The 17,026-nt window shown below is 37.7% G+C and overlaps 2 protein-coding genes across 6 annotated transcripts in view; one reads left to right on the forward strand and one right to left on the reverse strand.

The window, feature by feature from the left end:
* Positions 1 to 9,742, forward strand: part of LOC101743051 (zinc finger protein hangover) — a 69,590-nt gene extending 59,848 nt beyond the window's left edge. Inside the window, exons 2-9 of one of the 3 annotated variants that reach the window (XM_004932541.4) lie at positions 1,953 to 2,116; positions 2,241 to 2,455; positions 3,442 to 3,543; positions 3,756 to 4,145; positions 6,688 to 6,904; positions 7,174 to 7,627; positions 7,754 to 7,888; positions 8,275 to 9,742. In XM_004932541.4, coding sequence (XP_004932598.1) covers positions 2,248 to 2,455; positions 3,442 to 3,543; positions 3,756 to 4,145; positions 6,688 to 6,904; positions 7,174 to 7,627; positions 7,754 to 7,888; positions 8,275 to 8,412 — 1,644 coding nt within the window. In that variant the 5' untranslated portion in view covers positions 1,953 to 2,116; positions 2,241 to 2,247 and the 3' untranslated portion in view covers positions 8,413 to 9,742. The remainder of the gene's footprint in view (positions 1 to 1,952; positions 2,117 to 2,240; positions 2,456 to 3,441; positions 3,544 to 3,755; positions 4,146 to 6,687; positions 6,905 to 7,173; positions 7,628 to 7,753; positions 7,889 to 8,274) is intronic. The other 2 variants (XM_012695812.4, XM_062673371.1) reach the window with 2 other exon arrangements.
* The window catches only part of LOC101738233 (sodium-independent sulfate anion transporter), a 40,873-nt gene continuing 33,582 nt past the window's right edge, over positions 9,736 to 17,026 (reverse strand). For all 3 annotated transcript variants that reach the window (XM_004932418.5, XM_062673370.1, XM_021352122.3), the window contains exons 9-13: positions 15,590 to 15,702; positions 14,727 to 14,900; positions 13,602 to 13,752; positions 13,160 to 13,333; positions 9,736 to 11,813 (exon numbers count right to left, since the gene is read on the reverse strand). In XM_004932418.5, the coding sequence (XP_004932475.1) occupies positions 11,623 to 11,813; positions 13,160 to 13,333; positions 13,602 to 13,752; positions 14,727 to 14,900; positions 15,590 to 15,702 (803 nt within the window). In that variant the 3' untranslated portion in view covers positions 9,736 to 11,622. The remainder of the gene's footprint in view (positions 11,814 to 13,159; positions 13,334 to 13,601; positions 13,753 to 14,726; positions 14,901 to 15,589; positions 15,703 to 17,026) is intronic.

Below are 17,026 nucleotides of genomic sequence, written 5' to 3' on the forward strand. Positions count from 1 at the left end.
AGAATAAGAATGCGCGGTAGGAATTAAAAATCATGTACACATTTAAAAAGCTTTTTTTTTATTTGTTGCTTATATGTGTGGATGAGCTCACAGCCCACCTGCTGCTAAGTGGTTACTGGAGCCCATAGACATCGTAAAATGCGCCACACACCTAAAAGCTAGGAACACTCGTTTAGTTAACTACGTATAAGATACATTTCTATTTGAGAGCTTTAAGAATCGCTCACGTTTTAGTATTTACGTCATTTCCACCGTAATACTTAAGGCGCGTTTACATACATAACCTTAAGTGAAAGTATGGGTCCGGTCCACTCATACTAATGTACTGAAATGTTTATGATTCCGGCACCACACTAGCGTTGACCACACTTTTCTCTATCGAGACACGTCGACTCGGTAAATAAGTTGAATAAATTAATCGGACGAGTCTGTGCAACCCCTCTTTCGTCAAAGATCAACCGTTATTAACTTATTACAGATATAAGAAGACAATTAAAACTATTCGAACGGTTGAATCTCGAATTTTCGAGAATATAATAATATGTATTATGATTCTCGTGGTCATGGACAAATAAATCATTTCGTTTAGTTTTTAAACATTCTAATCGCCCGATATTGTTTACTATTTCCAGGCCGTGCTAGTCAATGTAGTATTTTCTTTATTTTTCACGAGTCGTAAATAAAACTAAAACTACTTTTACGGTTTAATTTTGTGGTTTTTTATTGTCACTTATTTCGAGGTTTCGATTGCTTTACAGAGTACGTGGTTAATATGTCAACAATTCCCGAATACTGAAGAATTCTTTTTTGTTTTTTTTTCTGCCCTTGTAGGCAGACGAGCATACGACCCACCTCACCCAAGGACTTTAGTAATGCCAGGGGCAGAGTCAGGCCGCTGCCTAATAATTCCGCAGGGTTGGTTACAACCGAGACTTTAATTTCACGTTTCTATGTCCATACGATGAAAAGAAAATTTGTTGGAGTCCATTTGCTGCCAGAAAGTATTTTTCGCTTATAGTTTCTAACGATTTATGTTGTCTCCAAGTGCACTATTTAATTATTATAAATATACAATGGTTTCAAATAGCTCTAAGTTCAAATCGATCTATTCACTAATTTACTCATTACTCAGATATGAAAAAAAAAGGAAATCCACATTATGTTTGTATTTTTCAGTTCGTACTACAGGGTTTGTACAGAGTTGGCAAATAGATAAGGCATGATCAAATTAATTTTGTACATTAACAATTTTTTTAAAAGTTGCAGATATGTAGTTCTCTAACTATGGAATTTTAGTGTTAACATTGATTTCTTTAATTAGGGTTTAACAAAAAAAAAATACGTATACTTGTTTCTAGATTTTTACTGTTTGTCTTTTAAAGAATGAGAAAACTAGCTTGTAGATATGCTGATGTTTAACGATTATCTTAGAACAGTCTTAATTCAATCAGAGATAATAAGGCCATCCCGCCCCTAAGACTTCAGCATGATTGTTGCTTCGCCAGAAATAAACAAGTCGGTACTAATTCGTCTAGGTTCACCCTAGCACCAGTGGATGGAGAGTAGCAGTAGGAACAGAGGAGTTAAGCCTAGATAATTAAGTAAACGTATTAGCTTAGGAAGGCCGCAATCGCAGACTCATGTTTTCTGTTGAACGGTTAGGTACACTTTTTGTTTACTATATACCTACAGGATTCTTCTTAAATGGCGTGTCTCGCCACAGTGGCAGAAACTTTGGATAATAGTTTCAAATAGTTTGCTAAAATGGGCTCACATGGAGTGTGTACATAAATTGATTGTCAAAATTAATAAAGAAATACAGTTTTGCAATCCCGGACATGGACTCGCGCACATTAAAATTCGGGTTTGAATATTGTGAAGTCGCTTCTGCCTTCGTTTATACTCTTTGGTGGCGTTGAGTCGGTGACTACCATCACTACTTTCCTTTCCAGCGTGTGTGACGTAACTCTATAAAAGAGTGCGCGGTGAAGACGCCGCCGCTATACCGTTTCCGCTCGTCAGGCTGGGCCATAACGTCCCGACCACCGGCAAACAAAGACGCGAGCGGAACCTCTTCCGCTAAGAGCCCACGAACTCAACAAGTGACAATCAAAAGGTGAAGTGTCATGGACACAGTGCATGTGCTTGTGAAGTGTGTTGTGTTTAGCAACGGTGTCGTGTGCGCGTCGAGCGACACTAGACATCCCGGTGGCGTTATTAAAGGTGTGCATTTGTTTCAGATACGAGATGAGGTCGTTGTTCTATTTGGCGGCGTTATGCTGTCTCGTTTTGTCAGCCTACGGGAATCCTATCTCGCGGCCTGAAGAGGATAAGGAAGTGGGGAGGCAGGCCGTCGCTCCAGCCGCTGTAGCGCCAGCCGCGTCCGCTGATGACGACGACGACGACGACGATGATGACGATGACGATGATGATGATGTTGGTCTTGATTTGCCAGGTCAGACTTCCAACTGTGCTTAATTTTTTTTTCATAAGTTTTTTATTTCATACTTATTTTAAAAACATCATTCTCGGAAAATAACCAAGGGAGATTTGTAGGTTTATTTGTTTCGATGTTTCTATTAGTAAAATTTTGAACTTGCTTGTAGAACTTCAGGAAATATCTCTGGCATCACTAACGTATAAACGGTGGCGCGCGAGTAGTTTCAAAATAGGGGCGTATTTAGTACACTTCGAATTAGCTATTTAGTGTTGTGTTGGTTTGCCTAGTATATGTGAAAAATATCTATTGAAATATTTTTTGTAAGATCTCACGGCTATGTCCAAAAAACTCAAAATTATTTTAAAGGCTTACTGTTATCGATATTTATGTAATAAATAATTTTAATTGAAATTGTAATTCAAGCTATTTCGAAAAATGTTTAACCCTTATGAATACTCAGTAATCGCGTTTTATAATTTTGATATCTACACTCAGATAAATACCTAATTTAACAAAGTATTGTATGAAATAAAAAATAGAAACTGAATAAACCGCGTCGTGGTGCTTTAGCACAGTATAGAATTAGAGAAACAATCAATAATAGTATTACAAGTCGTCGATAAAAATTCCTTAGAATCAGGACACGTTCGCTCAAACACGGAATGCCAGTCGATAACCGTGACAAGCGCTCTCATTAGCTAATTAATTCTCGTAGAAGACTTAATCAAAGAAATTGATGCAAACCTTGCTTTCTCAGAAAGCCTAAGTGATCAGGAAGTCACGCATCGGGAACCAACGGCGCGTTCAAACTGATTAACTGTTTCTTTAACAGTTCATTTCTGCTACCCGCTAATCAGTGGTGCCAATACGTTATTATCATTGCCGTAGTTTTGAGACGTGCCTAAATAAACACAGAATCCTAACGGTAGACACAGACTTTATTTAGTTTAGTATTGCATCTTGAAAATGGTGAATGCTAAAGCAGTTTTTGTTCAATGCAGTAGATGACGACGATGAAGACGATGATGAAGACGACGAAGAAGAAGCTGATGATGATGAAGACGATGACTACCTGGAAAGGATTTTCGATGAAATTTTAGGGGGTAAGTGCGAATGGATAGTATGAGTTTCGAATTTCTCGAATTCAGAACTGTAAAAAAGAAGTCTATTTTATGTTGACAAATAAACAAGTTCATCATAAAAGTTCGTAAAAATGGCTTGAACGACCGATTTTATGGCTCTGATTATAAGAACTTAATGGCAAATTGTTTGTTTTAGTAACTGTTTACGAATTGATATTACATATCATTTTCAGGAGACGAAGATGATGATGACGAACCAGCTGTAGCAGCTGTACAGCCTGTAGCAGCCCCAGTGGATACTGCAGCAGCAGCACCCGTAGCTGCTGTTGCTGAAGAAGCTGCCGCTGCTGCTGAAGACGTCGAAGCATCAGAAACCGAAACCGTCGCTGAAGGCGAAGAAAACGAGGTGCAAAAGGATCCCATTAGTGCTGAGACAGAAGCCGTTGCAGCTAGTTCAGAAGCTGCCGCTGCCACCGAAGCCGAAGACGACGACGACGACGAAGATGACATCGACGACGCTCTCGAACCAGAAGATGATGATGAGGAAGACGAGGAAGAAGATGACGACGAAGAAGACGATGTCACTGACGCTTTCGGCAGAAATGTCTCGGCTAAGCACTCACGTGAGTCCAAAAAGTTGAAGGCGAACATTGCCGTGTATGCCAAAAAATCAGGGAAAAAAGCCAGTTATGCGGCTAAAATAAAGAAAACCAAAGCAACAATGGCCGCGGCGGCAGCAGCCGAACACAAAAAGTTCAGATAGTGATTAGGCGACGGCGGAGTCCTCGTCCATTCATCCACCTGAGAGACCTCCACGGTCCCCTCCTTTAGCTTAGCTATTTATTGACTATTTATTTATTTTAATATTTATTTAACTTATTAAGTGTGCGTGTTTGATGTATGAAAGTGATTTTTAGCATGGAACCGAGCGAGATAAATTAATGTCTAGATCGTGTCACACTGGTCACGTGGCAATTTATTTGAAATAAATCTGTTGTTCTAATTTGTTGTATGAAATTTATTCTCGTACCTTTTCGAGCATTCGTGCGTTGAATACATCAAATCTCGACTGAAATATATCATAAATTTTCGTCGAATTTGAATTACATAAAAATCGGTCAGAATACTAGTTGGCTGTTTCAGTGTTAGATTTCGGTTAAAAGTTAATCGAGTGACATTATCTAGTAATTAATTTAATTTTGATTGTTATAATAAATGTGTTATACTAGTCAGCTATAGTATTTATATTCTCTTTCCTTCCCGTTCATATAAAAGTATCCTATAAAGGTTGTCAAATGCATAACATAACATTATTTATTTATTCATTTTTTGTACATATAACAATAAATATATAACGAATTATATTTATATGGTATTAACTAGCTTTTTGACCGATTTATCTATGTAGTTTAACGCATAAATCATCCTTTCCTATATTTTGTTCATTCCCTAAATAATTTCAAATGTTAACGCCTAATGCCACACGATAAAGTTTTGCGTGAATTATAATACTAATAACGTTTGAAAACTCCCGTGGTAATAAATTAGAAATCTAGAGCTAAGTCGGTGCCCGGTATATGTAAGGTAGCACACAGCAGGTTGCCCCGAAGGAACTAGTTCAGGCCCCATGTATGTTATGAGGTCGTCCGTCCGCTTACTTTCCCAACGAGTTCGATGAACTCGCCCGATTTCTTCTAAAACCTTGACACTTTCTTTCTATGACCTTGCTTGTTCAATCTTAGGAACGACCTTGGTAGGAAGTAAATTCGAATTTCAATTCAGATAGAAAGTAAATCGAGTTAAATGTTTACTCTCACTCGATTATGACGTAATTCACGAAATTTGCATTACGAACGTCCGGCTCGGTGAAACTAGACAACGAGATGTGAAAAGAGAAATTTTTTAAATGTTTACCGTCGTGAAACGTGGGGAGTGTCGCGAGAAGGCACATTCGACCCAAATCGAACTTGTTTGAGATCGGTTATTGACGCCACTGCCGCTATCTCGCCGACGGGCTCCGATCACGGATGTTTATATGTTCGTATGGTTTAGAAAACGGATTTATTAACATGATTTTATAAGCTTTACGTGAATATTACAAAAATATCTAAACACTCTGAATCCAAAAAAACAAACTTGGTATAGAGCTTTGAATTAGGTTCAGTGAAGTATCAAAGTGTGTTGTAACTAGATTTCTTTGAATGTGCGTGGCGCGGCACGCAATTTCTTTTACGTGTGGAAAATAGAAAATTCACCGTTCAGTGGACGTATTAATTGTAATCAATGATTAGAATTCAAACGGCTCTTCGAGAACGTTACGGTTAGTTCGCGTGCCGGTGCTCAACGTGTCTCGAATGGGGCTATGTGGCTGTTCCGATGAATAATTATAAGGTGTAACTTACACATCGTTAGGTAGCCACGTCGGAATGACAATGTGCATCTGATAGTTTTGAATATTTAAATGAGAAAAGCCATATCGCGCCGGTCAAAAGAGAAATTGTTTACAAATGAAGTTTCTCTGATTTTGTAATCATTATTTAGAAGTGTGATGTTGGTCACAAGTGAAAGCCGAAAGTATATTTATTAATAATATATGTAAAATATTATTTTAATAATAACATTTAAATAATGTAAAGCAAGCACCTTTGATGTTTCACGATTATTCACGCAAAACTTGCATAACGGATTTGGATGAAATTACGAACAAAAATAATTTATAATCTGGGTTTGTTTGCATACACTCACACAGGATACTTTTCATCACAGTAAATTATTTACATTACCCAGGCAGCTCCAGGTATATCTTAATAAATACGAAAGTATCTGCTCATTCGTGATTTTACGTACCGAATTATCTAAAAATCGACTGTTCGATTATAGATCCAAAAGCCGTTCTTTCTCCCGAGAAAATAAATTATTTTATATCAAAGCAGGATGCAATATTATCTTATTACTCGTAATGACGAGTGACTGTAATCATATGTTCGTTGCAGTGCTAGTAAGCTTAACTTTAAACCTTTCAAGAGTTTACAATAGACTACCACTTCACAACAGAAAACCACTTAATCTCATATCTATGTTTAATCGCAGAGTTAGTGCTATTTACAAGCATTCATAGAATTAGAAAAAAAAACCTGTTAAAAAAGTAATGTTGCATTCTAATAGGCGCCTTGAGTGATGAACCGAACAAGAAGCCTGCTCCTGAGGCTGCGGCGCACAACGATATTTTCAAAAGATATAACAGATTCGTAGATAATATCCTGCAGAAGATGAACGACATTTTAAGGAAGTCCTACGACCCAGTGAACGTAAAGCTACAGCCGATAGACGCAAGTAAAAAAAGTAATAAACCCAAAAAGAACAAACCAAAATCAAATAAAAGGTACGTTTTGTTAGTCAGTCAATTAGTAGTAAGAGATTGTCATCTTTAGACAGGAATTTTGCAATACTTTCACTTTCTCTGATTTTGAAACCTTTTGTAATTCGAATGATCTACTGAATGAGATAATATTATGTCGATTTATTACATTCACTTTAAATATCCTAAAACGTTCTACGTTTGGGCAATTTGGCTATTTCCACCCACTTAATTGATTAATCAATACTTTTTCTGCAACGCCAATTTTCAAAAGGAAATACGTTTATTTTCAGGAAAACAAACAAAAAGAACACATCTCGACGAAATTCGACTAAGAAAAATAAAGTTAAGTCAACTGAAATCCCTGAAACTAGAAAAGAAGAAATTGTAGAAAATAGCGATGTTAAGCCTATCGAAAATGTCATTGAGGAAATTACCAATGCTACATCTGAATCTAGAGCTATTAAAGACACAAAGGCTAAGCCGACAACTATTAAAGCTAAACCGCCAACGAAAGCCACTAAACCAAAACCCAAGCCCCCAACAAAGACAACAACAAAGAAACCAGTCACAACAAAGAACAAGACAAAGACAAGTGAAAAAAGCAGACCGAGAGCCAAAGGGACTCTATACGGATTATCTTCTTTGAGGAGAAAGGGAGACGTTTCTGTCAAAATAGAGGCAGATCACACGACTGTTAAAAGTAATTTCGCAGTTGGACCTCTTGTTTTAAGAGTCGAGAAAGAGGTGAGCTTCGGAAATATTTCAATATGCGTTTCCTAGAAATATTTCGAATCTGATATACAGTTGTAGATTCCTTGAAGCTTTCTATGTGAAAAATAATTAATTTATCGCGAAATTATTTATTCATAGGTCGGACGTGGAGCTAAGAAAGAGTTGAAATCTGCCACCGCCACCACGGAGGAGATGATCGGGAAATTGAGTTTCAGAGTTAGTAGCCAGGGTGTCGCCACACTGCATTCGATCAAGGTTCTACAGCCGAAACAGGTAATGAATTCAATTACAATTTGAACATCTTGAATCCAACTATAAACTGCTCTCCATTCAAATTACCTTTAAAAGAAATTAGATAATTATTTCTGTCCTTCTTCAAACGAGGCTTGTGGAGAGTATTAAGCAGTAGGCAGCGGCTTGGCTCTGTTCCTGGCATTGCTGAAGTCAATGGGCAACGGCAACCACTTACCATCAGGTGGGCCGTACGCTCGTCTGCCTATAAAGGCATAAAAAACTGATTCCAAAGTGAAAATGTTTATGATTGGTTTATGTACAGTCGTCAAAGTAATCAAACTTTTTGGTTTCTTTTTCTTTCGTACACCCCTATCTTTGATGAATACAATCTATTTCATAGATTATATTGGCATATTTTTTCATAGGTACGAGTCGTCAGTAATCACGAGCGCACTCGTGAGTTAGTATGGCAACGAAGCTCAAGAATAGCTCACGTCGTCTCTGAAAAGTTGTTGTCCGCATCTAGACCTATGTTCAACCAACATACTGTAGTAAAACAGTAAATTTTCACACACATTTTTTCTGAATTTAAAATATTTTTCTATCTAAAATGAATGAATGAAAAGAGTTATCGATTTAGAATTTAATTTATAATTATTAAAAAACTTGCATTTACTATTTCATAATTGGCATAACACGGTAGTATTCCTTAGCTTTAGTGAAATCAACATTTTGCATTGTTTACTACAATAATGAAAATTACTGATTTATAGACAATATTACTGATTTTCGGTTTGTTGATTTTCTTGCTATGGTGTACTACTGCAACTATTGGGGTGTTTAGAAGAATAAGAGGTGATGGTACAATTACAGAAGAATACTATTTGACTGATTTATGAATTTGTTTGTGTATTAATTAAGCAAAAATAATTTAGTATTTTAAATTTATGATACTCACTGTGTACTGTAGTCAGAAAAATGCATTTATTACTTTGTAACGAATGGTGCTAAGTTATGTGAATAATTATATTTATTTAACGAAGAAAAAGGATGATTTTCAATTCTGTCAATATTAAGCAAACGCAAGAAGCAAAAAAGCGTACAAATTAGTTTATCAACAACAGCACTGCCGACTCATGCTGGTTCGGTTAAACTACCCACTAAATATTATTTAAAACTTGTATCAACTAAGTTGTAGATATAAACAAATTGTGGAACATAAACCAAAATACCAATACTCTCTCTCTCATTGCGGGCTTGGGAAATATGAAGATACAATTGAAAAAAATATTTACTAGTTAAAGACGTTGCTACTGTTTTGACTTCTCTTAGACCCTTAATTTAAAATCATTGTCGATTTGTCTAGTACAAAATGACGTCAATTTATCAGTTTATCATAAGCAATCAATAAGTATAAACTTATTGATTGCTTTAAGTATTGAAGATTGAGTTAAGTATAAACTATATAAATGCTGGTATCAAATATGGGGAAATTTAATACTCCGATTAAAAGTATTCATTCGAGTCAATAGTTATTCATTGTTTAAGATAAATCGACATTTTAAATTTTAGCTTTGAAAGTACGGGATTCAGTATTTATTACGCGATTTATGTTCTCACACAAAATTTACAGGTAAAAACGTTGAGACAAATCTAATGAGACCAAACTAGATGAGTTGACGAGTGGCATATCATGAGTTCCATTCACAGCTTCTAGGTTCACCATTAGACCAGCTCTTTGGTCTTATATTGTTAAGTTTTATTAAAAATAGATGAAATTTGAATTTAATCATCTCACTATGACACATGCAATTAAAATTAATAGAGTGTGTAAAATGAAAAATTTCTAAGAATAATCTCTGTAATCAATAAATAATATACAAATAAAGTTTTTGAATATTTTTTATTTAAGGAATGTACTTGATTAAAGTTTCAAAGCACAAAACGAGCACACAATAAATTAATATTGAAAATCAAACCGATTCGGTATTTAATTATTTCGAAAACTCTAGAAGATTCTATCTTCTATTAAATACGAACAAAATTACATTTTGTTACAGTATTTTATTAATAAACTATCTTTTTGCGAATAAAAGAATTAAAAAAAAATGTATATAATAGTATTATTTTCTTTGGCACATAACAATTATTTACGAAAAACTTGGTATAAAATCGTGAATTTTGTATGTCATGATTTTTTATTTACGATTCATTTAGGTACTTAATTATACGTATTTTATAAAACATTTATAAAATATTATTCACTTATTACACTATGGTATGTATTTATTCAGGAACTTTTTACATATTCGAAATTGTTATAATATTATATAAGTTAATTGTGGAACGCAATAATATTTATATGCATATGTAAATTATACATTTGCACGCTTACGTGTTACTGAAATAAATAAAAAGAAGTAATTTAAGTTGGTAAGTACCTCTTTTATTTCTACTATTATTTCTGATAATGGCTATTTTTTAAATATTGATGGCTGTATGATTATCCAACGAATGTTGCCACTTTACAAAATGATTTACTTCTTACAAAACGTACAAAATCACATCTAATTAATTAGGAAGCATTTCTATTGTACCTGAGGTTTATTATTAAATAATTTCCTCATCGTACGTGATATGTCTTTTTCAAACGACGATCGAGAAAACTTCAAAGGTAGGAGGAATACATCCTGGTTGTATTCCCCGGATTTGCTGACGTCCAGTGTACTTATTGTGAGTTTTTTAGCTTCTCAATAGCGTAACAGTTAACTCAAAATAACTAATCTATATATTAATACGTGAAACAAAAACTTTGTACCCCTTTTTACGAAAATTGCGCGGACGGAGGAGTATGAAATTTTCCACACTTACAGAGTGTATAGAGAAGGAGTGAAGAATTCTAATATATTTAAAAAAAAACTATGCTTTAATAATACATTAAATCAATAAAAAAAACATTACAAATACTACCATGTACGCACACACATAGATATACTCTTTGTTTATTGTCAAACTTTTGTTATTATTGCAAATAGTCTGTGGTCAAATTGAGAATAGGTTAATATTGTTTATCTTTAATATTATTTGTCTATAGTATAGTCTTGGCGAAATCTGTGATTATAGAATTATAATAGAACCTTAATAATGTTCAAACTTATAATTTCAATTAATTATAGTCGTATTTCGACTACTGTGGGACCATTAGTAACTAGGAACAGCGCCCCTAGCGGCAAACGTTCCAACTGCATACAAATTTGAGTTAACTTTTACGCTATCGAGAACGTTAAAAAACTCGCACAGAGCACACTGAAGTCCTACCACTACTATTAGGTGGGCGGTATGCTTGGCTGCCTTTAGTTGGATTAAAAGAACGCTCACCAATGATTCGATGACGTAACATACACGTGCATACTTACTTATTAATTCGCTTCAAATATAATACTTTAAGAATATAAATGCGATAAATAATTCGAGATATCCTTTACGATTAACAGTATCTGGTTGAGGAAATAAACAACAAAAAAAAATTTTTAGAGAGCCGTTTGATGTATGTGAGAAATGAGAAATTTGCCTAATTGTGTAAAACATTAAAATAATTAAGTATTTTTTTATATTAATACAAAAATAGCACCTCAATTTTAATATTACTATATACTGGTAACGCAGCGTTTACGTAACGTAATAGAAAAAAACTAAACTGTTATAATTAATTAATTACATGCAACTTTACATTGTACTGACTAAGTCTACTGGTGATATTTAGTACTATGACGTCATGTGTTATTGACCTCGTTGCTGCGCGGTTTGTTTCCGTTTCTGTTTAGAAGAGGGGTCGTATTTTTTTCGTCGGTTATGACTATCTCTGTGACGTCATCGTCGACTCTTAACGACTCGTAGTTGGGCGGGGGTGTTTGGCGTTTCTCCTGCCCATTTATCACTAGTAAAGGTACCTGGCCGGTAATGTCTGAAAAAAAAAACAAATTTGTGAATTGTGCTCTATGACAAGCGCAGGTTAGCTCAGAGGATAAAGAAAGATTCTAGCCATTAAGGATGCATATGTAAGTATGTGAGTGTGGGATAACTTTTAATTGGTTTAATTAGTCGAAATTAAATTTATTATCCGCTTATATTTCTGTTTGCCTACAAGTACATTAAACCGCCAGTAGTGGTTACAATTTCTTATGACTTTGAATGTGATTAAATTGTTTCACGGCCAAAGTCGTTGTTGAGGGTGTGAGGTGAGAAACATTCCCGATCCACTAACGGTGCTTTTAGGAACCTCAAGCACTGGTCATCGTTCTCGTCGAACCCGTCGCTTGTGACGAAGGGCTCGACGAGTAAACTCACCCACAGACACAGCCCACTGAGTTTCTAGCCGGATCTTCTCAGTGGGATGCGTTTCCGATTCGGTGGTAGATTCTGCGAAGCACTGCTCTTGCTAGGGTTCGTGTTAGCAACATCGTCCGGTTTGAGCCCCGTGAGCTCACCTACTAGTTAAGGATATGCTGAAATAGCCTCTGAAGGCTATCAGCTTAGGTAGGAAACAAACCAAGAGGGGCCATCGTACTCCCTTACGGGGGCACGGAACGGGCCTCGAGACAAACCCCACTGCCCGGGCAGAAGCTCCCTGCCGCACAGGACAGGGGTGAGGTGGATGCAGGATGAGATGAAGGGGGGACTGTTCGCAGCGTGCTCGTCACAATTACATCGACAAAAAATATATACTTATACATAATACGATGGGCTTGGTTAATTCCGGGAATGACTTCCGGCGGCAGGACCCTTCGGCGTCGTGTTGTCCTCTGCTTGCGGATTCTTTTTTTCCTTAGAACTAACTACAAACTATCTACAACTTACTAAAACTACACTACACTACTATTTACAAAGCGAGGACAACAGTCAGCATACGAGGGTCCCGCTACCGGCCCCACCTCTACAAAACAGAGGGGGAGCCGCGGCACTAATTTAGGCGCTCACCCGCTCCGGGCTCCCCAGAAGGGGAAGACTGAAGCGGGGAGGGACCGACTTAACAGACACTCCCCAGACGGGGGAGTGGTCCACCCACGGGGGTGAAATGGATCCCCATAGGGGGAAATCCCAACAATGTGGGGGGAACGATGAGTGCGGACAGCTCAGTCCCATGGGGGCACTCATTATGAGCACTCCCATATCACTCCGGTCAACTTAGGTAGGGAAAAAACTAGAAATATTTTTAACGATAAGCAGTGGCTTGGCATTATGCGACCCCGGTCGTGTTGCACATTAGGACATTGCGACGGGTTTTATGATAGATTCAAAATGTCCGCTTACTTTGTAGCGTCGTGTCGAGTTCAGAATTAGTGAGCACGACGACCACACTGGAGCCCGCGTTCCTGAACACCGACGCGACGCTGGCTCGCGGGGAAAGCAGGATCAAAGGCTGACCGCGCGACGACAGAGAGTTTGACAATGAACACATTCCTTTAGCTGCCGTGAAATCCGCTCCTGAAACAGCATCAAGAAAAACAACTTACATTTTTTTTTTGCTTAGATAGGCACCTGGTGTTAAGTGGTTACTGGAGCCCATAGACATCTACAACGTAAATGCGCCGCCCACCTCGAGATATAAGTTCTAAGGCCTCAGTATAGTTACAACGGCTGCCCCGCCCTTCAAACCGAAACGCATTACTGCTGCACGGCAGAAATAGGCGGGGTGGTGGTACCTACCCGCGCGGACTCACAAGAGTTCCTACCATCAGTTTGGTTTACTTACCGAGAACATATCTGCAGTCTATAACGACGGGCATACTGCACCCGCCCTGCTTCTTAGCGACCCTCTCAACGTACTGCCTGATGTATTCAACTCCGGGGAAATATAGACTATTCCCAACGGTCACCATTAAATACGAAAAGCCCGATCCATTCTACAATAATTCAAAAATAATAATTATTATAAATATATATATATATTTCGATATAAATTACAAATAACCTTTCTATGTTTAAAGTTTTGATATTGCTATTATTGAAAAATTGAGATAGTTAAATTTGTTGGCTAATAAATAATACTACGATGTTATGTATATCTTTCTTTATATGCCTTGATGCAGCCTTATAGGACGAAAGATATGTCGTAGCGCTCTGGAAACATTGGAGGGAAGTTCATTGGACAGTCGGATGGTAATCGCTATAAAAAATATCTATGAAAGTATTGTAGATGCATGCAGTGGTTTTGGGTAGTTTTATTGCTTCGCAGGCGGGCAGTGCGATGATAAAAACACGGGTATCCGACTTTGAAGTTGCACTATCGACGAATCGATTCGGCTTTGGAATGAGCTCCCCTCCACGATGTTTTCCGAGCGCTATGACATGTCCTTCTTCGAACTAGCCTAGTGGAGAGTACTTAACGGTAGGTAGCGGCTTGGCTTTGCCCTTGGCATTGCTGAAGTCCATGGGTAACCACTTATCATCAGGTTGGCCGTACGCTCATCTGCCTACTTCTTCTTACTTCGGTTTCCTCAATACTGAGGGTCGTGACCTCCTCCTCGCAACAAGAGTTTATTACGGACCATTCCACGCCATTTGCCTCTATCTGCCGCCGAGTATAGAGCATCGTGAGCTGTGGTGTCGAGTGTAGTGCGGATCTGGTCAGTCTAACGTATCGGGCCTGTACCTCGTGGTCTTCTTCCGTTCACCTTGCCAGTCACCATTACCTTCTCCAAGCTGTCGTGATCCTTACTTGCAATGTGGCCAAAGTAATCCAGAACTCTATGTAGGCAGATGGTAGAAAGCCTCGTCTTTATCAGGAGTTCTTGGAGGATCGACACGTTGGTGCGATGTGCTGTCCAGGGAATTCCTAGCATCTGCTTACTAGGGCAGTAAAAAAATATCCTGTTACCGTTATGACTTCAGAGTCCAGCTGTGGCCTCGCGCTCGGGTACAGAAGCAGCAGCACGTTCACGGCCACGCCCGCCAATATCCCGAGCTCCACCCCGATGGCCAGACACAGGGCGAACGTCGCGAACGCAGGCACTAAATCGGCCCGACGAGAACGCCACATCGGTTTCACTACCTGTTCATGGAGCAATATAGGGAGGTGAAATGCTATTTTAGTTTAAGCACCATGCTATTTTGGTTTAGCAACATGCTATTTTGGTTTAGCAGCATGCTATTGTGGTTTAAGCAACATGCTATTTTGGTTTAACACATTCACTGCCATGTAGGTCACCGGTGACCTACGCGGCGCACTCAAGTAATTATGTCGATTTCTGTTACTAAGCGCCTGGATTTCCTAACTTTGCCTCTTTTGTTTGATAATGTATGTTTTAGTCTTTTAGGTCTCTTAGAAATAGATTCATTGTCAGTATCTTCGGATTGGTCTTTCCCAGAGTCTACTAGATATTCCGGCGCTTTAATAAGAAGAACAAAGAGAGAAATTGTTGAATGTACCCTAAATGAAATATGTTAGGGTATTGACGTTGTTAATTAATCAGGCGAGAGTTGCGGCTCAGATGCTGTCTAATGGGGGTAGGACACAAGAAAAGTACGTTTAGTAGCTAGATTCCCATTGAAGTGCTTATAAACATGAAATTTTCTGTGTACAATAAGCGTGTAAAATGAACATGAACACAAGGAAGCTAGTCGTGATCTAGTTTGCTATAAGAACAAAGTGACAAAGACTGATAAGAGAAGAAGATTTATATACAGCAGAAAAACTAGTGCACTTTTCAAAAATATTTTTTTTTAGGAATTTATATTTACCTCGTATTCTATCATAAATATCACAGCGCAAATGATGACCGCCGCGAGTGCCGCCTTTGGTATGTAGTAGAAGTATGGAGTGAGCAGACTTAAGGCGAGAAGTACCAAAGCACCTGAGAATTAAAAAAGGAGCTCCATAACTTTTCTTAAACATATTTTAATTCTTTTATTTTAATCTACTAAAATTGAGGGTAGGATGGCCGTCAAACTGTATAAATAAGACTTCGAACTCATGTCTCAAGAATGGCGCAGCATTATGGTGTGATGATGGATTCCTGTAACCTAGCGCCAGGTGGGCTAGGAGAACTCGTTCTCCCTCACTATTCGGAGGGATAAAAACCACCAGTAATTAGGCAAAATATAATTGTTGTGGTTTTTTTATTGCACCATATTTATTATTCCTTCACAGCGGAAGTCATTCGTTGACATTTGTATTTTGTATAATGATTGACAGGAAAAATATGTATATGATATAGATGTTTTAATTTACAATGCCATGAACTAATTCTAATGGTTATGAAGGTTCCCCTAATCTCAACAAATATCGAACGTGGCATGTCTCTAATCTAAATAATTACGAATACTTTACTTAGGTTATGCTCCGATATATACTCCGTGTACTGTAATGTGCACCCCTCGTAACTATACTTAACTTAGAACTCATATCTCAAGGTGGGTGGCGGCATTTACGTTGTAGATGTCTATGGGCTAGAACAGACAAGGCCATATGGGCTTAGATCCCCTTGCCTTTCCTAATAAGGAAAAAGTGTACCAAAGAAAAAAATTCTATGGTCTCCGGCAACCACTTAACACCAGATGGGCTATGGGCTCGTCGACCGATCTAAGCAATAAAAAAAAATACTTTACACCTTATTTTCTATTTTAATCTCTCCACTAATTCCTCTTCCAAATAATTATTTCTATTGGCGTCTGTAGTTTCCAGTTGCGAATGAATTTAAAAATAAATCAGGTTTCGTGAAATGATATTTTTTTATATTTAATGTAGTCTAAGTAGTTAGATGGTACTTCGTCCCGCCCCGGTTCAGTTGCAGCTTCAGCAGAAATTACAAAAAAGCGGAAGTATTCGGGTTTGAGGTCTTCTTATTCTTTTTTGCCTTTCGCGGTTGAGACGATGGGCCCTTGGGGCCCTGAAGCAAAGAAATTTTTAACAGAAATCTCCAAACGCTTGAAGGAGGTTACACATGATGCTAAGGCTGGCTGGTACTTTGCACAGAGAGTGAGTCTGGCTGTCCAACGAGGCAACGTAGCCAGTATCTTGGGGACTGTGCCTCCTTCAAGCGCGTTGGAAGATCTGTTCTACTGTGTGGGTTGAGTTATGTTAAATTATTTTGATTTGACTTTTTGTTAATAAAAAATAAATATAAATAAATGTAGTCTAAGTTAAATTATTAATTTAAATATCTTTAAAATAGTGCT

This window comes from Bombyx mori, chromosome 17 (genome assembly GCF_030269925.1).
Source record: "Bombyx mori chromosome 17, ASM3026992v2".
NCBI classification, from domain to species: Eukaryota; Metazoa; Arthropoda; class Insecta; order Lepidoptera; family Bombycidae; genus Bombyx; species Bombyx mori.